At 44.2% G+C, this 27,441-nt stretch overlaps 1 protein-coding gene across 1 annotated transcript; it reads right to left on the minus strand.

Annotated features, from left to right (window-relative positions):
- Window positions 1-6,393: 6,393 nt before the first annotated feature.
- LOC121006157 (syndecan 4-B-like) lies at window positions 6,394-23,181 on the minus strand. The gene is made up of 5 exons (XM_040439126.1): window positions 22,983-23,181; window positions 10,927-11,074; window positions 9,933-9,979; window positions 9,508-9,688; window positions 6,394-7,925 (listed from the first exon to the last, which is right to left on the minus strand). Exons 1-5 carry the CDS (start codon window positions 23,043-23,045, stop codon window positions 7,777-7,779), a joined length of 588 nt encoding a protein of 195 aa, XP_040295060.1. The 5' UTR covers window positions 23,046-23,181; the 3' UTR covers window positions 6,394-7,776.
- Window positions 23,182-27,441: the final 4,260 nt, after the last annotated feature.

Genomic DNA, 27,441 nt, shown 5'->3' on the forward strand with positions numbered 1-27,441 from the left:
GTGCCACACCTCCAGCACTGTGTTAGGACCTATCTTACAGAGATCGCCTTGACGTCCGGCAGACGGGCTCAAATGGTTTTGTACAAAATGCATTTGCCAAGCATCTCACTTTATAAATAAGCGTAGTATTAGCACAAAATTTTTGTGACTATGGCATTATTGTACTTTATCTGGTTAGCAGGGTGCTGTTGCATTGTCTCTTTTTTTCTCTGTTTTCAGCCATGGCGGCGTGCACCTGCGTACTGGGAGGTGCTGACTAACCCCCTTTTCTTTGCAGATTTACAATGCTGGAGATGTGTCACTCCAGCGAGACGTGCACTCCTGATTAGCCTGTCTGCCCCATAGGCTGATTTTAATTAGTTTCAGTATAAAGCTGTGGCCTGCTCTCACTACATTCATAGGTAGCTGTCAGGCACACGGAAAGGTATGGAGTGCTACCTGCATGTTGGTACCTGCATCCCTTGTAAGTAATGGAGGCCATTTTGGCACCAAAAATGGTAAAAGGCAGAGTGGACCCAGCATGCATTTATAAATAAGCATAGCATTAGCACTATAATATTTTTTGTGACTATGGCATTATTGTACTTTATCTGGTTAGTAGGGTGCTGTTGCATTGTCTCTTTTTTTCTGTTTTCAGCCATGGCAGCGTGCACCTGCGCATTGGGAGGTGCTGACTAACCCCCTTTTCTTTGCGGAAAATAATGGTGGCCACACAAAATATTGACACTTTGGGCACAATTTGGCCATTTTCACTTAGGGGTGTACTCACTTTTGTTGCCAGCGGTTTAGACATAACTGGCTGTGTGTTGAGTTATTTTGACGGCACACCAAATTGACAGTTATACAAGCTGTACACTGACTGCTTTACACTGTACCAAAGTGTCAGATCTTCAGTGTTGTCCCATGAAAACATAAAATAAAATATTTACAAAAATGTGAGGGGTGTACTAAATTTTGTGAGATACTGTATATACTAATATGACCACTGAGTGTTCTTTAGGACAGGGGCTCCAGGAAGGCAAAGTTATTGACGTAACTAATCCAATTTTGGGAGTGTGTGTATATATTCACAGGTACATGCCGTTACTCTATGCTATTCACATCCCCACCTATCCCTTCATTGAACTTGATGGACTTGTCTTTTTTTCCCCCCAACCACATTAACTATGCTATGACTAGGAGTTTAAAACACACAAGTGTTTTAGGATGTGAACAACATGGGGGACATTTATTAACCGATACATACTCCACAGTAGTGTTGTTTTAAAAATCGCATTCCATTTCTGCAGCAAAATCTATGACTTTTGCTTATGCCAGTTTTCTTAAATGGCGATATAAGGGGCATTGCGTGGGTGGGGAAACAACTCAATTATAATTTTCCACATCTGTTTTTGGCATAGAAAATTGTTTAAATATGCACCAGCAAAGAGAGCTGGTGAACAATTAAACCTGTCACACACAACACCAAATTTATGTAGAGGGTTGCGCCTCTACATAACTTTGACACTTCCTCCAGTAACGCTGGGGGAGTTGAGACCAGTCTTAGGCCTCTTTCACACGGGAGTTGCGTGTGAGGGCCAGATAGGATGCAGGTGCGTCGCGGAAAAATCGTGCGAGTCGGTACGCAATTGCAGTCAGTTTTGACTGCGACTGCGTTCCGATGTTCAGTTTTTATTGGGCGGGTGCACTGCGTTTTGCACGCGCGTGATAAAAAAAACTGACTGTGGTACCCAGACCTGAACCCGCCCCGGGTGCCGGCTCTCAGGGGGATGCCAGAAGCAATGAGCGCTTCCATCAATACAGATGGAAGCGCTCATTGCTGGAGCGCTGATGCCCACATACTGCGGCAGGGCACGGGAGCGCATAGTTCCCTGCCCCTCTGCCGATCACCGCCACCAAAAATATTTTGTTGGACCGCCTTTAGCTTTGATTACGGCACGCATGCACTGTGGCATTGTTTCGATAAGCTTCTCTAATGTTAAAATATGTATTTCCATCCAGTGTTGCATTAATCTTTCACTAAGATCTTGCATTGATAATGGTAGAGTCTGACTGCTGCGCAAAGCCTTCTCCAGCACATCCCAAAGATTCTCAATGGGGTTAAGGTCTGGACTCTGTGGTGGCCAATCCATGTGTGTCTTTCACAATTTGAGCCCGATGAATCCTGGCATTGTCATCTTGGAATATGCCCGTGCCATCAGGGAAGAAAAAATCCATTGATGGAATAACCTGGTCATTCAGTATGTTCAGGTAGTCAGCTGACCTCATTCTTGGAGCACATACTGTTGCTGAACCTAGACCTGGCCAACTGCAGCAACCCCAGATCATAGCACTGCCCCCACAGGCTTGTACAGTAGGCACTAGGCATGATGGATGCATCAGTTCATCTACCTCTCTTCTTACCCTGATGCACCCATCACTCTGGAACAGGGTAAATCTTGACTCATCAGACCACCAGGCCTTCTTCCATTGCTCCAGAGTCCAATCTGTACGCTCCCTAGCAAATTGAAGCCTTTTTTTCGAGTTTGCCTCACTGATTAGTGGTTTTCTTACAGCTACACAGCTGTTCAGTCCCAATCCCTTGAGTTCCCTTCGCATTGTGCGTGTGGAAATGCTCTTACTTTTACTATCAAACATAGCCCTGAGTTCCACTGTTTTTCTCCGATTTGATTTCACCAAACATTTGTGATCGCCGATCACGATCATTCAGGATTTTTTTCCCGCCACATTTCTTCCTCGAATACGATGGGTCCCCACTATCCTTACAGTTTTTAATAATGCGTTGGACAGTTCTTAACCCAATTTTAGTAGTTTCTGCAATCTCCTTAGATGTTTTCTCTGCTTGATGCATGCCAATGATTTGACCCTTCTCAAACAGACCAACATCTTTTCCAAGACCACGAGGTGTGTCTTTCGACATGGTTGTTTAAGAAATGAGAAGCAACTCATTGCACCAGTTGGGGTTAAATAACTTGTTACCAGCTGAAAGATAAATCGCCCATGCAGTAATTATCCAATAGGAGGCTCATAACTATCTGCTTAGTTAAATCCAGGTGGCAACTTTTTTTTGGGACAGGCAGTGTATGTGGGGGGCAAATTACTATATGGGGCAATGTGGGGGAAACTACTGTGGGGGGGGGCAGTGTGGGGGAAATTACTGGGGGGGGGGGGGGCAGTGGGGGGGAAATTACTGTGGGGGGGGGCAGTGTGGGGGAAATTACTGTGGGGGGCAGTGTGGGGGAAATTACTGTGGGGGGGGCAAATTACTGTTGGGGTGAAATTACTGTGGGGGGGCAGTGTGGGGGAAAAATTACTATGGGGGACAGTGTGGAGGAAATTACTATATGGGGGCATCATGGGGGCGTTGTTATTGGGGAGGCACTGTAGGGGCAATTCTATTTCTGGGGACACTATACAGGGATTACCTGGAGCACAATATAGGGTGTTATTACAGGGGGCACTCTATTATAGCTGCTGTAGACACTATAGGGACATTTGGAGTAATTTATCAAACTGGTGTAAAGTAGAACTGGCTTAGTTGCCCATAGCAGCCAGATTCCACCTTTCATTTTTGACAGCTCTTTTGGAAATCCAGTTCTACGTTACACCAGTTTTATAAATGACCCCAATTAGGTCTACTGGGGTCACTATTTTTTCAGCAGTATAGTACCTGGGGCATTGGGGAGGACAACGGGCACAGTATTGGGGGTGGCAGCAGGATGACACTGTGGGGACACCAGAATGGGGAGGTTGATGGAAAAACTGAGAAATCACTCTGTAGAGACGAGATGCAGCTGAAATTTTTTTTTGTCATGGCGGTCTAATGGAGAAGAGGAAAGAGAAGGTCTACATGACCGGAGATGTCCCTGGATGTAAGAGGTATGTGGTCAAGTGTTGGGGGGCAGGTGTCAGAATGGATCCGCCCCAGGCACGCCACTGTCCATATAATTGCTGGATACCAAATTCACTGGATTCAGCCATATCATGTTAGAAGCTGTGGCAGTTACAGGGAAAGCTATAGCAGAAAGGACAAACCCCCTGGGCTGCCAGCTTGAAATAAATGTAGAACAATTAAACCTAGAAAAGCTACAATTTCTGGGGAAAGAGTGTGTGAAGTTTTCTTGCCTCCACCAGTAGACTACAACTGGAGTGGGTGGAGTGGCTTTAGTAACTGTGGAAAGGTTGGAATGGGCAGAGTAACTGTGTGGAGTTTTTGAAGTGAGTAAAGATAGTAAACATTACACTAAACAATTGATCAAATTTAAAAAGTGCACATGGCAAGCTTGATAGTGAGAAATGCATTTAAACATTAATATAGCACATTTAATTGCAATGTTGTTGCCCAAAGTGCTTCACAGTTACATTAAAACATACATTTATAAAAACGTTAGCAGCCGATTTGTGTAGGTGGGCTTGAAAATGAGGGAGTGGTGGCAGTTTAGAAATCATGTCCTGATTATTATTTTTTTAATCAGATCTTTTATTGAGCATTTTCAACGTAAATACACTGTTTTTACAGATCATAAGCAGATATAATACACAGATATATCTTACATAAGGCTGACAGACAGGTTACCAAACATTAACTAGCACTCAAATTTCCACCCATCCCAATTTTTCACAAAAATTGCAAAGAAACAATATTAAACATTTCTATTCAGACGTCGAAACGACAACCATGGTTCCCATAGTTTCTCAAATTTTGATGGGCATCCACGCTTCTGGTACACCACTCGCTCATAACTTAACATCGTATCCACTGTACCTAAGAATTCGCCTGAGGTAGGCGGCGCGGTCTGTATCCAATATAAGGCAATTAACTTTCTAGCAACATATAGCACTCTACCTATTGCTGTTTTATGTACCTGACTAGTGGCCAATTCAGAGACATAACCCAACACACACACTCTAGGGTCAGGCGGTATCCGTACCTCATATGCGTCCTGTATAGTCTGAGTTACCATTTCCCAGTATCTCCCCAGCTTCTCGCACTTCCACATCATGTGCATCAAGTCCGCAGAGCATCTTGGACATTCAGCCGTAGGTCTAAAACCTGTGCGGAACAAAAAAAACGGTGTCTTGTAGACCCTGTGGACTATAAACCGCTGCGAGAGTTTACGTCCTTAACTCAAGGAAGAGAGAGGTATCGCCTCCAGCATGTTAGACCATTGGTCATCTGTTAATTCGCCTACATCTTTTTCCCCACTTACCCCTAGCTGATGTAATAGTAAAAACTTATCGAGCAGTAGCTTGTATATACAGGAGATCATACCTCTCTTCGCCCCTTTGTACAGAATCTGGTGCAATGCAATATCCCTCCCTGCCACCACAGTCGGACCCCTAAATGTGGAGTTGTATGCGTGTCACACCTGAAAGTACTTATAAAAGTGGGTCTTAGGCAACTCATACTTCTTGCAACCTGGCAAAGGACATATGTCCTGATTTTTCAGCTCACACTCTAGCTTTTGTCACTCTGCTGGCTGCTCACACACCTGGGTTCCTATGGCAACTCACTCTACAGTAAGGGCAGAGAAGAGCGGTTAAAAACAAACTGCTCCAACTTGCTTACTTCACTGGCGGTTGCCATCTTCAGTTGTAGTTTAGAAATTATAAATCCTACAGCGAAGGGCTTTATATTGTGAGAACAAGACCCAGACCTACATTTTGATGCATAGTATGTCTCTGAAATATTACCCTTCAAATTTGAGGTGGCTAGAGTGGAGTTTCAATTAATGTCAATGGGCAGCATGAGTTGCAAACAAATGGTCATATTGTGAAAAACTATCAGGACTATGGCTTAGCTTAGTGGCAGCAGGGATAGCTGAACGTTTTGATATAAGATTTGTGTAGGTGGGCTTGAAAAATGAGGGAGTGGTGGCAGTTTAGAAATCATGTCCTGATTTTTCAGCTCCCAATCTAGTTTTGAACATTCCGCCATTCATTCCTATGGAACCACAAAACAATTCCTATTTCGCCACAAAAACGCAGATATTTTGTGAAACATTCGGCGAAACGTTCCACAAAGTAATAGCACACCAATCGGAAACAATCAGCATGTTTCGGTATATTACTGTCTATGCAGTGTAAAAACTGTGGTAGGAGTTAGGGTGGTAAATTTGGCTATAAAAACAATATATGTGTGAGATAACCGTAAGTGGTCTTGCCATGCAAGAACACTTAACAATGAACAGGGAGATCTCTGGATCCATGTGAAGTACAGGACAGATTCTAGCTTTGTTAGAAAGAGGCTGCCATATACTAGGATGTCTGATTTTTATTTATTTTTTCTTCATCAATCATTGAATAACCCCTTTAATGGCAGTCTCACTGATCGAATGTTTGAAAAAGCATCCACTTCGTTCTTGAGCATAAAGAAAGAACCCTACTATAAAAGGTTGTGAAATATAAATATATTTTAATAGTTGCTACATTGAAATATTGTACAGGTACAAAAAACAAACAAGTAGTATTGTATGGTCCAATGTGAAAGAAATACAGAGCAGTCAGTCCACAGTAAACCCATTATTATACATTACAGAACCCAATGGAAGCAGAATTTAGTGACTGCCCTACAGATTAGTTTAAAGTGAACCTGTTGCCAATATCAAGGAACCACATGTAGTGCTTTGATGTGGGCATGAAACTCACATTGACCTACAAAAAATAAAAATGCATTATTTTGTCCAATATTATTGGTGCCAGGTTCACTTTAGAAAGCCCTTGGTAAATACAAATATATAATACATATGTACACAGATGGTAACATGAAACAAAGGGAATTTAAATAAAAAAAAGCATTTATTAAAGAAACAATTCTACAATCAATATTACAAATGCTATTCAAACCTAACATTTACTATAAAATACATTTTGAATGCAGATCAGAATCTTTAAATTGTATTATTCTCTTAAAAAAAAAAAAGAAATTCTTGAAACATTTCAAAGATTTCTATGACTACAATTTAATGTCTCTCCATTTAAGGCCAATGACATCAGCTTATTCACATACATACCCACACACTGAAAACACACACACAAAGGGCATTCACTCTAGAAAAGCAGACTTTGCACCCTTTATGGATACAGCTGCTGTACCTCTAATGGCAGTTTATCATCGTTCTTTTAGAGATTGGATGAGGTATAGTTAGAATTTGTCCAGGCAAAGAACTCGTTGGCATACCAGCGCCATCACCGCCCCAATATTTAATGGCGGTTGCCAGATAGTTAACTAGTTCTTGGACCAAACTGTTTAATATAAGGTCACACTTTCGCCTCAACACCTGATAAGAGGTCTGTACTCAAGTAGCCTAAATCTTTACACAAATACATATATGAAAAAAAAAAAAAAAAAAGTCTAACCTGGAAGACATGTTGATCATTAAATTACAGAACATATGCATATTAGCGTTTACAAAAAATTACCACAAAACGTTCATTGTCCACTCTTTAAATGTAGTGTATTTAACTCCTTAAAGCATCCACCTTTATTTCAAAAAAATGATCTCTGCTGGCAAGAGCACTTGGAATTTCTATATTAAATAAAACATTGCCTTTCTCCAGAAAATAAAAATAAAAAATATATCTGGCAAATCTCATTTCTTTAGGATTCAAAAAAATACAGCTTATTTTTTTTCTTTCAATAAAACTTAAACTGTGTGAGCTGCAGCAGTTTTAATATTGGGTCACAGAAATGCATTTGGTAATACAAGGTTTGATCTCTCAGCTCAGCAATGCATTTCAAAGTCTGTTCGACAGTCGAAAGGGTCCATGTGAAGCCTATGCCTCAATTGTTGGGGCCTTCTTATAGATGGGTTTTTTCACTGTGTCGTAGGCAATGTCACCTTTTTTGTTCTTCCTAACACGCATTATCAGCAAGACTATGATGATGGCGAACACCAAGCCGACCAATCCACCAGCAACAACAGCTGTAGCGGGACAAAAAAAACATTTTTATTTTTCTTTAATTTAGTAAAAAAGATTAACATGTTAGAGAGAGGAGCTTTATGACATTTTACTAAAAGAAGGGAAAGGACAGTATTTGAAGTTTATTGGGCTGGAGGACAGTCGGTACCATATCCAGAAGGTTGGATGGCCCTTACATGCAGTTCCTCATTGGAATGTCAGGAGGAAGGGGGGGGGCAGCATATGGGGGAGCCTTTTGTACTCTTGATAACCTCTTCAAGGACAAAATAGCTTCACAGATATATATAGTCCAATGAACATGCCACAATTTTTTACGGCATATGGACGTTCAATAAGGCCCCTTTCACACGGGAGAGATTTCCGCGTGGGTGCAATGCGTGAGGGTGAACGCATTGCTCCCGCATTTAATCCGGACCCATTCATTTCTATGGGGCTGTGCACATGAGCAGTGATTTTCACGCATCACTTGTGCGTTGCGCGAAAAATCGCTGCATGCTCTATATGCACATACAAGTGAATAGCGCTGCGTGAAAATCACAAGTGCGGATGCGGTGCGATTTTCACGCATGGTTGCTAGGAGAGGATCAGGATGGGGACCCGATCATTATTATTTTTCCTTATAACATGGTTATAAAGGGAAAATAATAGCATTCTGAATACAGAATGCTTAGTAAATTAGGGATGGAGGGGAATAAAAAAAATAAAAAATAAATTTAACTTACACTTGTTCGTGCAGCCCGGCTTCTCTTCTTTGAGGAAAAGGACCTGTGGTGATGTCACTGCACTCATCACATGGTCCGTCACATGATCCATCACCATGGTGATGATCATGTGATGAGCGCAGTGACATCACCACAGGTCCTTTTGCTCAAAGAAGAGAAGCCGGGATGCACGAACACGTGGATTAAGGAGAGTCACATTTTTATTTATTTTTTTAACTCCATCACTATTTTACTAACCATTCTGTATGAAGAATGCTATTATTTTCCCTTATAACCATGTTATAAGGGAAAATAATAAAATCTACACAACACAAATCCCAAACCTGAACTTCTGTGAAGAAGTCCGGGTACCAAAAATGCAGATTTTTCTCATGCGCGTGCAAAACACATTAAACCGTTTTGCACTGATGCGGAAAAATTGTGCATGTTCCCGCAACGCGCCTGCATCTTTGCCCGTGAGAACCCAGCCTAAGGCCTAGTACAGTAAGACATCTGGGAGACATGTTTAAGAGCCCCCAATAGGGCTACACAGACATGTTTAATATAAACTCTTTATACATATGTCTGGCACGCTACATGCAAGAAGGCTTTCCTCAGTCAAGAAAAACATCCGGTTGTAAGGTAGCTAGTTGTTTTTAAATGAATGAGTTAAGTCAGACCATTACAATAAGAGGAAGGAACTCTTGAAAAAACAAAAAACAAATGGACAATTCTGTTCCTTCCGCTTAATGAATGGGTAAAATACACAACATGCTTGTCAAATTTATTTTTGGTTTATTCCACACACAGGTGGAATTCTTTGGGATATGTGGAATGAAGAGAAAAATCGGAAGTGAAAAAAAACTAAAAAAAACAAACTTACCAATGACAACTTCTGTTCTGCTGAAGAAGCCATGAGAGGTGCTGGCCATTGAGATTTGATTTGATTGATCGTCAGGTATATTCTCCTTTAAGACTTCTATATCATTGTTGATTTGGACAACTTCATTCTGATCTTTTACCTTGCGAACATCGTCTTCTACAATTTTGTTACCAAGGGTTACCTGTGAGTGTAAGAAAAACATTTGGTTATAAGTACGTTGAAATACAGTCCAAGCAATAAGGATAACGTGCAAACTACTGAAGATTAAAGCTATGCCTTATACTACGCAAGGAGGGGTGAAGACAAATGTAACTCATTTAATATGTACACCGATTAAAAGGATCTCAATGTTTCTATGACTTGGCACAAATACAGGCACTCTAAGCAAGGATAATACAGATGTACATGTAAAACTCAGCACTTACAGTGGGTGTGGCGATGGTTGATTCAAGGTCATCCTCTGATTCTTCATCTGAAAAGAAGATAAAGATCAGAAATCAGTATTCATTTCAAAGCCTCTGCTACATTCATTAACTAACGCTACAAAAAAAAGCCTCATAAACGCCAACTTCATGGTCCTAGTTGGACATAAGCGTATAGTTGTAATGACACCATCTTTTGGTTACTTTTTCCCCCCCGACAGGCGAGTAACCTGTGACAGGAAGCCTACGACTTTCCCTTTAAATTTCAAGCAGCCAGTATATTTACTCAGCACACAAGTCTCTCTGGTAGACTAACATCTTGTTTTTCCAAGTCTTCGACAACCACACCTTGTTTGTTTTTCCAATGTATTTATATGGCAGATAGGTTTAAACCTGTCTACACTGATTTCACGAGCACTGCGCAAATATTCCAAGGAGAGCAGAATGGAAGGCATGAGCCAAGTACGGGACGAGTTTGCCATAAAGCTTAGAGAATATAATTCTCTAAATTCTGATCATTCGTCAAATGCATAATGGTCTGCATAAGTCTGTAGGGCATTGATAGGGCCTTTAAAGAGTTTGTTTGCAGTTTTAAATATGCTGAACTTTTCCCCGGGATGAGGAGACCAAGACAAATCATACCTCTTGTGGAGCTTTTATTATAAGAAGCACATATATGAACTTTTATTCTGCTAGAATCTGCTCCTGCAAGTGGCCAGTGAGAAGTGTCCTCTTGCATCGAGTCTCTGCTTTGAGTGACAGCTGTAGCATCCAACTAAGCGACCACTTTAGCGGTCACGTCAAGCAGGATAGCGGTGCAGGCAATACAGAGAGCACTTCACAGTGAAGCTCAAATTCCTGGGCACTTACAGGAGCAGAAGCTGGCAGAATAAATATTCATATTCTCCTTAAGGCCTTGCTAATGTCAGTCAGCTACATAACAGTATTTCTGGTGGTAGAAGCCCTTTAATGAGAGCAGCCATAAAAATAACCCTACCTATATCCCCAGAGCCAGAGGACCCTTCAGAGTAGTCAGAATCTTCATCATCATAGTTGTCAGTGTATATATCTTCATCGTCTGACCCTGAAGCTTCAAGCAGACCCCCGATCATTGTATGTGGGTCCATCAACTCTGTTTCTCTTATCTAAAATAAAATAAAAAATACATTAGTCTTAAATGCAGCTACAAAGTTCAACCACTTTGAATCCTAAATCTGAATATTCAAACAGGGCCAAAAAAACGAGGAGGAAAAACAAACAATGATGGGACACAGTTGCGTCAAAGGCTCTGGCAGTGAAACGGTTAATACAGGTGAGCCAACACGCAAGCCATTTTCTTCCCAAGGAGATTTTATTTCAATAATTAAAACAGGTTGGTGCAGAAGTCTCCTTTACTGCAAGGTGTAAAGCTACAACCACACCTGCTTTAAAAGGACACTCCTTTTATTTATAAAAAAATAAAAAATAATCCACTTTCCAGTCACGGACACCACAGGATCTAATGACGTACCACCACACCGGATGCTTGGGCATCTTTGGTGGCATTATTTGGTGCCGTAAACTTGCTTGTATGTTATTCTTTGCACTGTCAAACCTCACAGGTTCCAGGCTACAACAAGGCGACATTTCAGGATGTGCACATCTGCCGAACAGCTTTACATATCTAAAGAACATTTCTTGCTCACTGGAGACCAATATTTTGAAATCAACGCCTCTAAAAGGCAGCGTTGTGACAGTTCATATTTGCATTGCCTGAAGAGTTTGTCACTTGGTTTCGTACATGTTGGAAACTCCTGGTGATTTTCCAAGATTGCTGCTTGCACAATAAACTGGTGTGAGCACACACACAAAGTCCCGAAAAGGGGTTTGTGCTCATGACAATTAACGGCACGTTCCTGCTCCAGGAACTATAGTCATAAAAAGAAACAGATGTGGAAAAAACCGGTTCAGCAATGAGAGAGTCTTCAAGGAAAGTCTAGATGTCAACAGGATAGCCAACTAGTCACAAGACATATCTATCAGAAGTCACCTAGTGTTATATGGAGACTCTACAGGTAAACCAAGTTCTGGGGTCTTTTAATAAGCCTAGTAATATAGTATGTAGGACCCTCAAGGCAACCAAGTGAAATAAAGCCTGACCTGCCTACTTGTAAAGGGGTTCTGCAGGAGCTTGTGGGCATACATGGTGGGAGCTTGAGCAATGGGTAAAGAGAGATAAGTGCCACCGCAAACAGAACCAACTGTATGTGCATAAATGCCCAACAGGAAGCTGGGTTGAGATAGGAAAACCACAACCTAGGAAAAAAACTGGACTAAAAAAAAAAAGTTAAAGAAACCTCAAAATCCAAACCAGAAAAAATAAATAAAAATTTCACTCATTCTAATGGGTGATGCAAGAATAAAAAATAATGTCAACTGGAAATTCTGTTAATATGGACCAACTGGAAATACGGCGGTTTGCATGTTCTTGTTTTGCTGTGCATTTTTACATCAGCAGGATAATATTTAACTCTAATGCGAGATAAACTGCACTCCGCAAGGTCAGCTTCTGGGACAAATGGTTCGAAATGGTGAAGTTACTGCAAACAGGCCCATGGATCGGCGACACTAATCATCACATGCCAGGGAAGCAGAGTGAACCGCACAGATTCAATTCATCTTTAATAGATTGGGACGTAAACGTTTCCTAGCTTTTAATACTTTTTGCAATTGTATGTGGAGGTTTAATTTTTTTTCTATTCTCTTCAAAGAAAGGAGTTTGCCAAGTTTTGAATTTATCCCCCATCATGTGGATAGGGGACAACTGAACATGGGTGTCTGACTGCTGGGACCACACCAATGCCGAGAACAGGGGTGCCATTCCCACAATCTGAGGAAGCAGCAGATTGAATGGAGCAGCGTGGCGCATGCTCATTCTCTATGGGACTGCAGTACAGCGCTTGGCCATCTCCTGCAGTCCCATAAGGAATGAATGGAGAGGCAGCACTTCTGCTCAATCTACTGCTCCATCAGGATGGGGGAATAGGTACCCAGTTCTCAGAATCTGTGGGTGTCCCAGCTGTGGATGCCCTCCCACTAATCAGTTAGATATCCCCTAATTCTCTTTGAATGTCATGGAAGGACAGTATACAAAAATATCTTTTGAAGTCCATAAAATGTCAGAATAGATGAGGAATACACCCTAAAAGCACCAAAGGCGTTTAGGTGTCCAAAAGAAATTATTTGAATAGATACCAACCAACATATTACATAAACCTTTCACTTATGTCAGCCATGTTACCTGTGCTACTTAAAGGGCACGTCTATTCATCACTATGCTGAAAATAGTGAACGAGTCTCCAAAAGTTTCCCGTGTGCAGCAAATAGATTAAAGGCCCCTTTACAGATTTGCAGACAATGCGATCATAAAAGTAATATCCGTTTCTACCATCTCAGATTCTGGAAGGCTCTCATGTTTTTTTTGGAAAGTAATCAATACCACCCTTACAATAGCTGGAGAACAGAATGGACATGGCCGGATGAAAGCCATTCCTTTTGAACATCTTTAGCACAGGTAAGAGATCAAAGCAACCGCATGAAATAGTATAGACCTCTACCTTGACCCTGCAGAGATGCTACCTGATACAGTATTACACCAGCGCAGGCGGAGGGAGCCAACCTTTCTGTTTTGCTTTAACAGACTTTTGTGATCATAAATATCCAAATGGTTGGCGATACAAAGGAGAATTCATGAGCTGCCACATGTTTGCCTAGCTGGTGGCACTTGTCCAGTTGCACCTCGGTGCAGGTAGTTTGCATCTATAATGAACAAACAATACTTCACTGTTCATCATACTACGATCAGACATTGCAGGAGACTACAGCCAAGCGGGTCCTTTAAGATGCACTAAACTATGGGACTACGCAATATTCAGGGATTGGGGGGGGCACTGGTTAGGGTCACAGGCACTCAAACAAGCGTTTGGAAATTGTATAAAATAACATTGCACCCTGCCATTAACTTATGTGGTGCAACATGAGAAAGCTCAAAAACTTCTCTCCATAAAACGGACTGAGTTATGCGTTCTCTGTAACGCTAAAAAGTCTGTTTCCATAGAAGCTCAGACCCACAGCAAAAGAATAGGAAAAAAAAATAAAAATATGGCAGGTTACAAAGTGAGGCTCCCCTTTATCATCGTAGGGAAGGACATGCACCATTGAAGCCTTTCCATCATCTTGTATGTCTGCTTTGTCTAAAAAAAACTTACAAGATGAGACTACCAAGTGAAAACTCAAGCAAGCGAGTGCAGAAGCCACTTCACACATACTTGAGGCATCCACATCCTACCAATATGGCTTTGAGAAGAGCCTAATCCTGCATTGCTGTAGTACACAGCCCTACAAAATCTGCACTGAAGACGTAGACTGAGACCATGAGCCTTGCAATGATCCCACATTTCGTAAACTGAACATAGCCGTAGGCGAGGACCAACGTTAAGCCTGTATCCGTACTTAAACCCATGCTTCGTGTGCTTGTTAACTGAAATCAGAGAAGTACATGGAAATCAAACTCTTCCTGAGCCGAACCTAGTTTTCATCCTTGACTGACATAAAGAACCTTCTTTAGGGATGAAGCAGTCTCTGTAAAGGAGAATCTGAGCCCGGGGGGGGGGGAAAGCGCTTCCTGCCTGTGTGTTCCTCAGCTCGGAGAGGCCTGCTTGTACTTGTTCTAGAGGATATGATGGTAATAGCGCATTAGCACACCATGTTTATGATCCCCGCCATCAGGAACAGCAAATATGACTTCACCACCACAGGGTTTGTTAGGTTAATCCGATAAATGTCCTCATGATAGTTTGTTGGTGTAACATAACATGGTGCCAGTGACCTCACCTACTAGAAGATACAACAAAATCTGTTTTGTTTGTAAAATGGCTTCTGCCGCCTCCACTATGTGATGTCCAAGATGAAAAATGAAGTATGATGGAAGACGTTTAAAGTGTAACCAAGTCAAGACTGCCATATTTTGGTCACTTCAATGGTCATTGTGAACTAGAAAGTGATGGCACTGGTTTCTAGTAATGGTGCCGATATACAGAGTCACCCTTTCGTACCTTTCCTCAACGCGTTCTTTCTTACTTGCCCATTGGCCGAAGAATATACATAGTGATGAGTGAAGCGAGCTTCGGATGCTAAAGTCTGAAGTAGCTTCATTCAAAACTTTGAATTAATATTGTGCGGAGATCTGTCTCCATACAGTATTTTCATGGGCTCGATGAAGAGGTTCAGTCATTTGTGAAGTCGCGTGAGACTTCATTGGATAACTTCAGTAGTTGATTTTCAAGTGAAAAACCCAATTTAAACTCTTCTTATTATAAGGTTTGAAAAAACACTTGTGTTACTCTCAGTGCCCTACAAACTTTCTCCACAGCCGATCATCTTGTGATATTACTGAGACAAGAGGATAGGTAAGGAAGGAGACATCAAGACGATTATAAGGTATGTTCATTTTTTTGGCACGATTCCAAGCGCAATGAGGAATCCACATGTGAATTCATACTGTGCTCCCCCACTTGCGCTAAAAAATAAAAAATAAATCTTGGAACAAACAAGTGACCTGTCCATTCTTGAAGTAGATTGAGTCCAGAACTCCCACTAAAATGGGCAGGAATGACAATCCACCTATAAAAACCGCCATAACAAAAAAAAAAAAAATGCAAATTTCAGCACAGAAAGACTGTGCAAACATACCCTTATTCTATCTAAATCTATGGTCCCCTGTACAGACAATCATTAAAACTATGGGGGTGGAATCCCAAAAGACCCAAATAGTCAGGGATACATGCTAAAGCAGAAGGTGAATACACAGATCAGATCTCATCAATAATTAAACGCGTACATCTTGCCACACATAAGTGCTCAGCAAACAGATCTTCATTTTGCCTTCAATAAAAGCAGGAAATTAACACTTTTCTGAATGAATGACTAATGAAAGTGTCTGGGGTAGAAAATGCACTTCATTGTGTGCCCTCCGCACCACTGACTGTACCTCGTCAGTAATGAGTCAGCTGCTTGCCGAGCGCTGGCACCATGCAGAGATTTGTGATTACAGTGTGAAGTCATTAGCACACCAATGGCTGCTGTCTGGAGACGGCCGGTCCAATGTAGACAAGGCATAGCTCCAATGTGGTGGATGTAACACTGCTAAAAAACGCGCTTCCTCCTGTGGCCACCAGGAATATGGTGGACGTTTGCTGAGTAGTATGATAACCTGTATGAATCAGAAATGGAGATCATTTCTTGTCTTCAGATGAATGTTCCAGAACTGAATTCATATCCAGTCACCCACCCATGTTAGGCTACTTTCACACTAGCGTTCGGGTGTCCGCTCGTGCGCACCGTTTAAAGGGGCTCACGAGCGGCCCCGAACGCATCCGTCTGGCCCCAATGCATTCTCAGTGGAGGCGGATCCACTGAGAATGCATCCGCCTGCCAGCGTTCAGCCTCCGCTCAGTGAGCGGACACCTGAACGCTGCTTGCAGCGTTCGGGTGTCCGCCTGGCCGTGCGGAGGCGAGCGGATCCGTCCAGACTTACAATGTAAGTCAAAGGGGACGGATGCGCTTGAAGATGACACAATATGGCTCAATCTTCAAGCGGATCCGTTCCCCATTGACTTTCAATGTAAAGTCTGAACGGATCCGCTCAGACAACTTTCACACTTAGAAATTTTCTAAGTTTTAATGCAGACGCATCCGTTCTGAACGGATGCGAACGTCTGCATTATCGGAGCGGATCCGTCTGATGAAACATCAGACGGATCCGCTCCGAACGCTAGTGTGAAAGTAGCCTAAACAAGTGCACAAAAGGGAAGCCGAAGCAGCACTATCCCCCAAAAAGACAAGAATTGTGTGCAGACAAGTTGTGTCTATATGAAGAGATGAACCCTACGTAGGCTCAAAGAGTCTAGCATATGGAGTGACAGGCCAGGAAGCAATCGTCTTGAATTTAGATTCAAGGAAGATAGCGCTTCCGACTATTCCCTCTTGGCGTAACACTTAAGGGCCATGAGAAAAGCTGTGATGTTATGGAGTAAAGAGGAAACCACATACAATAGGAATGACTTTAAAGTAATGTGGAAGGAAGCAGCTCATCAAATAACACTAACAGCTGGAGACATCTGTAGACCGCTATAGTGAGACCCACGAGAGTGCAGCACTACCAGCTCTTCCTGCGACCAACAATGCAACCTTGGGTATAGTCAACTGAAAGTAAGGCTATGGCAGACACGGGAGCAGGAGCAACTGATCAGCCCGTGATAGAGAGGGGAAAATTCCAGGCTGCAAAGATAGGACGACATAGAGCGATGTAGTAAAGGAAAATGTAAGGCAAATAAAGGGGATCAGCACCTGTTCTAACAAAAGCCAGGTAGACAATAGAGCCATTCTCCTCGCCTCAACGTGTTAGCACGAACTCCTGCGACCTACAATAGAGAATGTACTGTTCCATTAGAGAAGGTAACCAGACACCTCCAACTTTATGTAAGTCATACAGGACTTGTTAAACTGCATGTGAAGAAAAGGACTGTCACATGTCAGGGTTGTAAAGCAAGAACTCACTATTAACTGTGTCTATGGCCTGAAATGCGTGGCATCTAGCTCAGTGCAGCCTTAATACTACGGCGGACTCCTCTGAGTTACAGCAAGTGACACCTTGGGCACCTCCCCAATAAAGAATCGTAAGTGGTCTAAGAATGGCCCTTCTAAAGGAACGCTTCCAGACATCACCGGACACATGGCCAGGTGGTGGCCACTTACAGACTTATATGTCTGTTATAATGTAAACTCACCAATGTAAGCCCAGGCGTGGTAACGGAGGCTTTCTTATAGGAAAATCTACCTTTAGACTAAAGCCACCCATAGTCATGTTTGGAGATCCTTTCCCAGTTGGATCTGCAGACCACCTCACCTCTGTAGAGGCCTTGCTGATCTTAATTACCAGTTCCTAAAGCCATTGTCACACACAAGCGCCTTCAGTCCTGGAAGTACGCTCTACGTGACGGTCACATTTCCTGGACTGAACAACGCTCCTCTGATCTGAACTCAGGATGTAGGATGCTGTGCCTACCTGACCGTGATAATGCTTTAAGTACAGTACTGAAGGCCTACAGTCAGGCAGGAACACATAGCATCATAAGTAGTTAGGAGCAGTGTTCAGTCCGGGAAACATGGCCGGCACAAAGAATACGCTTCCCAGACTGAAATCGCTCATGTAAAATTGGCCTAAGTTTGCATTCTCTTGGCCATTATGTTGGCTCTAGTTTCTCCACTGCAGGAGGTGGTTTGACTTTTCCCTTGTTTTCAGCAACATAACATCCAATACACATACAAAAAATGTAAAATGTATGTGCCAATGGCACATTTCTGGCTGTATTTGCTACCTGGCGTTGAGTAGCTTTTTCATTACAAATAATTACTTGCTCTGTGGAATTGCCTATAAGAAGTGTCCTAATGCAGTTTATATAATGGAAGATACTGTATAGCATACAGTGGATGTAACAGTATATAATGACCCCCGCCTTAAAAGACCACAGGATCCAAAGCTCAAGGTGAAGATCAGGCCAACAATATGTCCATCAGACGTGTTTGAACTCGTTTCCAGTAATACAATTTGTACCATGATGGAGCTGGGTGTTACTGCAGTCATGTCATTCACTGGGACCAATTAACAGTTATTAACCATAATTAAAACGGGTTCCAAACTGCAGCACACCTTATTTACAGCAGTATGTATCATATGTCACAGGCAAGATGGCATGAAAAGACTGGTCTACTTCAGTAAATACATATATCATTCTGTGTATACAAGAGCGAGAACACTAAAAGCCTAAGGGCTCTGTCACATGAGAGGATCCCGTGTGGGTAATCCGCTGCGTGAAAGAGCCAAGCCGTGTCTCTGACCTTTTTACTACAAAATCACGGTGACCACTTTATCTCACTGCGATTTTGTAGTAAAAAGGTCACAGAGAGGCACGGAGCATTATCAGTCATGTTAATGCTCCGTGTTGGTGCTGTCCGGAACGGGGCTTGGCTCTCTTTCACGCAGCGGACAACACGCATGGCATCCACTTGTGTAGGGTTTGACGTGGTCAGGATGTGAAGCATAATAGGTACACACGCAGGGCAGTTCTCTCCGCATGCAAGGGCACCTGGAATTCAGGACATTCTCCAGGGACAGAACAAAAGAAGCTCAGGATGTTTACTGCACAGTCCCCAACACTTCAGAAATATACAGCAGCTGCTCAGTGGCGGTAGAAAACATCATGCTCCTACCAAACTACTAAGAGGCCAGGCGGACGGGGGACGCAGGTGACGCAAGGCTAGAAATGCCACATTAAGAGTAGTTATTCACCTGCGTAGTCAGCATTAGTCACCTGAAGAGTGTTTAGAAGCATAGGTGCATACACGGCCGCCCCTCCCATATTTGTACAATGAGGTAGGCCAGGGATCAGCAACCTCCGGCTTCTACAGCTGTTTTCAAACTACAACTCCATTTACTACTATAGGAGTTACAAGAATAGCTGAGCAAATGTGCATGCTGGGAGTTGTAGTTTCACAGCAGCTGGAGTGCTAAAGGTTGCTGAACCCCGATATAGGCAATACATGCCTACATTACAAGCCGAACAGTGCCCAGTAAAGGGGTCGTTTTAGGAAACGGTTTATCTGCTACGAATGTATTAAGGTGAACTGTACAAAGCACTACAACTACCAGTGTAGACAAGAAAACACAAGTCATGTGAGGGCAGACATCTTCAGCGCCCAGGCAATGGGTGACAGTCTTTCCAGGACTTGACCTCAATAAGGAGGAAGCTTAAGGCTCCAATAAGTATTTACATGGTCTACCCTTGGGCAGAGGTGGCCTGTACAGAACCTTAGGCGAGCACGCCTCAATTCGGCACATGCTACGTGTAAATTGAAGGGATGGCTGCAACTGTGGTCCCCCGATGGTCACGACCACGCAGTGATGGCTAACCTCCCGCACTCCAGCTGTGGTCAAACTACAACTCCCAGCATGCTCCATTAATTTATGTGGAGTTCTGAGAACAGCCAAGCAAAGTGAACATCTTGGGAGTTGTAGTCTTACCACAGCTGGAGTGTCGGGGGCTAGCCATCACAGGTCAGGCCTTTGCATTCTTAGAGGTATTCCTGTATTGATAGGGGGGGGGGGGGATACCTACAAGATTAGTCTGGGTCCTACAGCTGGGGCCCCCACCGATCACAAGAACGGGGACCTTTTACTACTCGGAGCCTCCCCAAAATGATACAGCCACTTGAGTCATTTCTACGGGAGATGAGCGCTGTGCCCTGCCGTCTCCAAAATCCCAGTACAGTTGAATGGAGCGGCAATGCACATGCCCAACCTGCCACCCTGTGCACGTCAGGGGTTCCATGGTAGGACACCCACCGATTAGTTATCCCGTATACTGTGGATAGGGAATAACTTGTCACTACCAGAATTCCCTTTTACACTTCAGTACAATCTATAGGGCACCTATGTTTTAAGATAATTACAAAATTTAGGAATGGGAGGAATCATTCCAGGGGAAGCTACGGTAATTAGAGGGCTGCTCAGATAAAAAGTTTAAGCAATGTAAGCTTTAAAAAAAAAAAAAAAAAAAAAAAAAAAAAAAAAAAGCCCCCGAGTTTTTAATTTAAGACCAGTGAAGAGACCCTCGGAGCCAGAACAAATTACCAAAGCGCAGGAGAGCATGGATTTCTCCACAGGTATTGCGGGCTAGGGTTAAAATAAATATCCCTTTAAGACCTATATACCTAAATCGGGTACATATTTGTCTAAAACAGCATCTAGCGGCTCCATACACAACCCCTTCATCAGGACATCTAAAAACAACAAACTCCACCAATCTGATTGTAGATTAGATCCAACCCCAGGAGTCCACGTTAACTATGGTAATCCAATCTCTGCCACGGAAATGATCTTTTAACTAGAACACTTTCCTACCTCATAAAGCACGCCATCATTTATATGCAAACGAGGCGGCCCCCCTAGAGAACAATTCCCCCGGAGGGGCCTCATTCTATAGGCGCTGGGCTTTTGAACTGGCAGACTGACTCTGGATGCCTGGTTGTTGTTTTGAACTGGTACAATTCAGGCCCCCCCACCACCCTGCTCAACCCGCTGGAGCATATGTGAAATAGCTCACTGCATCCTAAAAGACCCCAAAGCTTTAATCACATCTCCATTTTTTTACAATTTAAAACTTATCTACGTCTTACAAGCCAATGCTTGCGAGGTCAGTGACCCCCACAAAAATGCACGCACTGTCATCCGTGAGAAATCTGATGTTCCCTCTCCTGGTTCTCTGGAAGCCTGAAGAAAATCATTTCCTAAAATGGGCAAGATTATTTTTTTTTTCCTGTTAAAAAAAAAAAAAAAAGTTCCAGAGAAGTCATTTGTGACATTACGCAAGACAGGAGGGTCTATGTTGCAAGACTAATGTACCGTGACATGTGGAGACATCAAAGCCAGGCGTCTATGAGGGACCTGGGGTGGCCGATTTGGACGCCCCACAAACTTGTTTACTGTGCAAAAATAAATAAAAACACGTAGAAGCAGCACTGGTCGAGCCAAGTCACAGCTGGGGGCCCCCAAAATGAAAATACATGCAACTATGCCGGAAACTTGGCTTCCATAATCCTTCCATGTTTATCCAAGCTCCTCGTTTTACATAACTACTTGACAAGGATGCCAGAAACATCTGCTAAGACGACGGTCAAGAGGCTCCTTTATCCCAGGAACAAGAACATTCCAAACACGAGCTGGAATCTAAACATTAGCTTCTCAGACACAGAAAGGGGTCGCCCCTCGCCAAAGAGTTATTTGGCCAGAGAGCAAGAATGAGCGCAACGTCAACGCAGGCTTCCCGGAGCCATTGCTGCAACAGTCATAGATGAGATCATGGAAGAGGCCCACCAGCAAACACAACATGACGCCACACGTGTCGCCAACCCCCTCCAGGCCTGCTGGGAGTTGTAGTTTTCAAACAAAGCAAGAGCAACGGGTCAGATGGACTATAGCGCTGTACATCAATGGTTTGTGACCTAGAAAGGCGGCGGGAGTACCAACCTCGCCGGAGAAAGCACCGGACACTTATAGGGGGATCCTGTGGTAATATTTATTTATATTCAGTGACTTGGTAGGGGGGGGGTTCTCAAATCTTCCTGTGATGCCCACTCTATAGGCAAGTCCAAATGATATAGTGGCACACTCGACACTTGGAAAACAGACACTCATGGACAGCTATTTTGTGAGGAAGCACATTTATTAAAGTTGACCACCCCTAGGTTTTGGACCTTTCTATGACCACGCTGCGCAACCGTGTGGCGCTACGCTCGAGGGCCACAGTGGGCTCCGAGATCACCAATTAGTCTAGGTGGTTAATGGCCACACAAGTTAATTAGAGCCCAACGCGGCTACTCAATACTCAACCGCTTGAACCGCACCGTGTGGTGGTACCCAAACCGGTTCTCCCTTTAATAACTCGAAGACGACCGATGCGATGTCTGACCGGACCACGAAACTATTATTACACGGGCACATCAACATCACAGACGGTGAACACACTACATTCCCAGCATCGGGGGCTGTAATGGAGGACACTCCAGGAGTCCCACACGGGGGGCCGCGTTCGGTCAGGACTTTATCCACAGCTCATTAAGTCTTCCAGGGAAAAGGTGCTGGAATTCCTCAGGAACAATGGGGCAGGTCAGAGGGCCAGCCTCAGAGCCAGCAGACAAGGGAAGAGACAGGAATGGAGACATTCCAGTCACACACCCCCGGATTGTAGAGCCCGGGCAACCAGACAAAAGCCACTTACCAAGCGGGCTCTGGATCTACCTGAGAGGTCTGAGCTGCCCTCATGTGGTGGGACTACAAATACCAGGAAATGCGCTCAAAAAGGAAGTGTGCTGGGACTGTAGTCCCACGGACAGCACAGGAATGCCAGCTATGCGCTTGCCCCCCCTTCCCCGCGCTTTTATACGACTGCCACTTACCGACTCCGCCACAGCCGCGCTCAGCAGGCACCCGGCCAGGAACAGCACGAGCCTCACGTTCATGATGAATGGCGCTTAGTCCTCTGCTGCGACAATTCCAAAACTCCTCGGTGTCTGATAGCAAGCGTTATCTCCCCAGCTGCTATGCGACTCTTTCCCAGCGAACTTTACTACTCTCCTCTGCGTGAGTTACCTTCAAAGGATTTTTTATAGAATGTCTCCTCCCATCCACTACACACAATCCTCTCTCCCCTCCCCCCTTTACCGGAATTTCCCTGTCTGGAGTTGATTCATTTAAAGGGGAAATGACATAAGAGGCTGAGGTTTCACTAGTCAGGAAATGGAATTTTTTTCCCCCCTCAGTCTTTTGTTTCTGTGACATGAGGTGGAGGCGTGCGCCATATGGCTTCACTTTCAGCTTCCACATTTACTACCTGCCTACAAGGAAGCTGGAGGCTGCCATGTTACTTTCTATGGGCTCCTTCACACCACCGTATGGCTTTTTCAGTGTTTTGCGGGCCATTTTTTAGCATATCCGTTTTTATGTTTCAGTAGAGTTTCCGGTTCGGTTCCGTTTTTCCGTATGGCGTATACAGTAATTACATAGAAACAATTGGGCTGGGCATAACTTTTTTAATAGATGTTTCCTCAAAAACGGAACGGATACGGAAGACATACGCAGTACATTCAGTATGTGTTGACTTGAATGGAGCCGCGGAATGTGATTTGTGGGCAATAATAGGACATGTTCTGTCTTTGAACAGAACGGAAATACGGAAACGGGATACATACGGAGTACATTCCGTTTTTTTAAGGAACAATAGAAATTAATGGTTCTGTATACGGAACAAAAAAAATGGCCCGTATATGGAACGCAAAAAAGTTCATGTTAACGAGCCCTATATAATTTGTCATCGCCGTATCCGTGTGCTGTCCGTATCCATATGTCTGTTCCTCAAATTATAATACATGGCCAATTCTGGTCAGCAAAATGCGGTCCGTAGACCCATTAAAGTCATTGGGGTCATTTACTGTCGTGTCGCAGCATGTCGCAGTGCACCACCACAGACTATCATTATAAAAATTGTTGCGCGACACATGTTGCAGTGTAGTTGTGCCCTATGTGTTGCGCAGCCCTAGCCTAAAAGTTAGTAAATTTGTCCTAAGTGGTGAGGACGGCATAAAAACGTCTGTGCAACAACACTGTCACATTAGCATCTAAAAAGTTGCAAAAAGGGGCTTTGCAACTATTTTTGCGCCAAAACCTAGCAAAACAATCTTTGTGAGGCTACTTTCCCACCTGCGGTTTTGCCTGATCCGTCAGGGATCCGCTATGATAATACGACCATCTGCATCCTTTATGAACAGATTCGGTTGTATTATCTCGAAAATGGCCATGACAGATCCGCCACTAAAACCATTGTAAGTCAATGGGGGACGGATCTGTTTTCTTTTGTGTCCGAGAAAATGGATCCGGCACCATTGACTTATATTGCGAGTCATGCTGGATCCGTCTTGCTCCACATCCCATGCCGGACAGAAAAAACGCTGTTTTCGGCATTTTTCTGTCTGGCATGGGAAGCCAATGAAACGGAACAGAATGCATTCTGGTGCACGCCATTCAGTTTTGTCCCCATTGACAATGAATGGGGACAAAACGGAAAAGTTTTCCTCCGGTATTGAGATCCTATGGCGGATCTCCATACCTGAAAGGAAAAACGCAGATGTGAAAGTAGCCTTAGTGACCCCAATGGGTCGGCAAAAAAAGTAGATGGCACACGGACAGTAGAATGGATAGAGGCGTGTGGCTGTGCATGAGGCCTCACTGGAACTTTCCGGTTTCACTATAGGGTGCCCATGTTGCAAACAATGGGGAAGATTGATCAAAGTGGTGTAGAAGGAAACTGGCTTAGGGCTCATTCACATGACCGTCTGTGTACATTCCGTATTTTTGCGGAACAGAACAGCTGGCTCCTAATAGAACAGTACTACCCTTGTCCGTAATGCGGACAATAATAGGACTATTTTTTTGCGGAACAGACATACGGAAATGGAATGCACATGGAGTAACTTAGTTTTTTTTTTGCGGACCCATTCTGCATACAGCCCATGGAACGGAGACTGAAAGAAAAAACGTTTGTGTGCATGAGCCCTTAGGCTTATTGCACACGACAGTATATTTTTACGGTCCGCAAAACGGGGTCCCGTTTTTCCGTGATCCGTGACCGTTTTTTCGTCCGTGGGTCTTCCTTGATTTTTGGAGGATCCACGGACATGAAAAAAAAGTCGTTTTGGTGTCCGCCTGGCCGTGCGGAGCCAAACGGATCCGTCCTGAATTACAATGCAAGTCAATGGGGACGGATGCGTTTGATGTTGACACAATATGGTGCCATTTCAAACGGATCCGTCCCCATTGACTTCAATGTAAAGTCTGGAGTCCCTTTTATACCATCGGATCGGAGTTTTCTCCAATCCGATGGTATATTTTAACTTGAAGCGTCCCCATCACCATGGGAACGCCTCTATGTTAGAATATACTGTCGGATATGAGTTAGATCGTGAAACCTCATTTCCGACAGTATATTCTAACACAGAGGCGTTCCCATGGTGATGGGGACGCTTCTAGTTAGAATATACTACAAAACTGTTTACATGACTGCCCCCTGCTGCCTAGCAGTATCCGATCTCTTACAGGGGGCCGTGATCCGCACAATTAACCCCTCAGGTGCCGCACCTGAAGGGGTGTTAATTGTACTATCATATACCCCTGGTAAGAGATCAGGGCTGCCAGGCAGCAGGGGGCAGACCCCCCCCTCCCCAGTTTGAATAGCATTGGTGGCCAGTGCGGCCCCCTCCCTTCCTCCCTCTATTGTAATAATTCGTTGGTGGCACAGTGTGCGCCACCCGCCCCCCCCCCCTTCCTCCCTCTATTGTATAAATCGTTGGTGGCACCGGTGTGCGCCCCCCATCGGCCCCCCCCTCCCTCTATAGCATTAACAACATTGGTGGCCAGTGTGCGGCCTCCCATCTTCCCCCCCCCCCCCCCCCCCCCATCATTGGTGGCAGCGGAGTTCTAGCAATAGTACAATAGTAAAGATTAATACTTACCTGGGAGCTGCGATTGCGTGTCCGGCCGGGAGCTCCTCCTACTGTAAGTGACAGTTCATTTAGCAATGCGCCGCAACAGACCCTGTCACTTACCAGTAGGTGGAGCTCCGCCGGACACGAACATCGCAGCAGCAGCCAGCAGCAGGTAAGTATGAATCCTTCTACTATTGTACTATTGCTAAGTAACCATGGCATAAGTCCTGGTTGCCATGGTTACCGATCGAGCCCCAGCGATTAAACTGGGACCCGATCGGAACTCCGCTGCCACAATGATGGGGGGGGGGGGGGGGATGGGAGGCCGCACACTGGCCACCATGTTGTTAATGCTATAGAGGGAGGGGGGGCCGATGGGGGGCGCACACTGTGCCACCAACGAATTATTACAATAGAGGGAGAGAGGGGGGGGGGGGCGCACACTGTGCCACCAACGATTTATTACAATAGAGGGAGAGAGGGGGGGGGGCGCACCCTGTGCCACCAACAATTATTACAATAGAGGGGGGGGGGGGGCGCACACTGTGCCACCAACGAATAATTACAATAGAGGGGGGTGGGGGGGGGGCCGCACTGGCACCAATGATATTCAAAACTGGGGAGGGGGGAGGGTCTGCCCCTGCTGCCTGGCAGCCCTGATCTCTTACAGGGGATATGAGAGTACAATTATAACCCATTCAGGTGCCGCACTGAAGGGGTTAATTGTGCTGATCACGGCCCCCTGTAAGAGATAGGGTGCTGCCAGGCAGCAGGGGGCAGTCTAGTACACAGTTTGTAGTGTATTCTAACTAGAAGCGTCCCATCACCATGGGAACGCTTCTGTGTTAGAATATACTGTCGGTTCCTGAGTTTCACGAAGTGAAAACTCAGCTATGAAAAAGCTTTTATGCAGACGGATCTTCGGATCCGTCTGTATAAAAACTAACCTACGGCCACGGATCACGGACACGGATGCCAATCTTGTGTGCATCCGTGTTCTTTCACGGACCCATTGACTTTCAATGGGTCCTGAACCGTTGGCGTGAAAAAAAATAGGGACAGGTCATATTTTTTCACGGCCAGGAAACACGGATCTCGGATGCGGCTGCAAAAACGGTGCATTTTCAGTTTTTTCCACGGACCCATTGAAAGTCATGGGGTCCGCGAAAAAAAACGGAAAACGGCACAACGGCCACGGGTGCACACAACGGTCGTGTGAAAGAGGCCTTAGGCTGAGTTCACACTTCAGTTATTTGGTCAGTTATTTCCATCTTTATCAGAGATCAGGTATAATGATTTGATTTCCCTCTGTTCTGTCTTTTTGACCCACACCTGGTTTGGGCTCATAATAAGGGCTCATGCACACGAACGTGTGCGC

This window comes from Bufo bufo, chromosome 6 (genome assembly GCF_905171765.1).
Source record: "Bufo bufo chromosome 6, aBufBuf1.1, whole genome shotgun sequence".
Taxonomy (NCBI): Eukaryota; Metazoa; Chordata; class Amphibia; order Anura; family Bufonidae; genus Bufo; species Bufo bufo.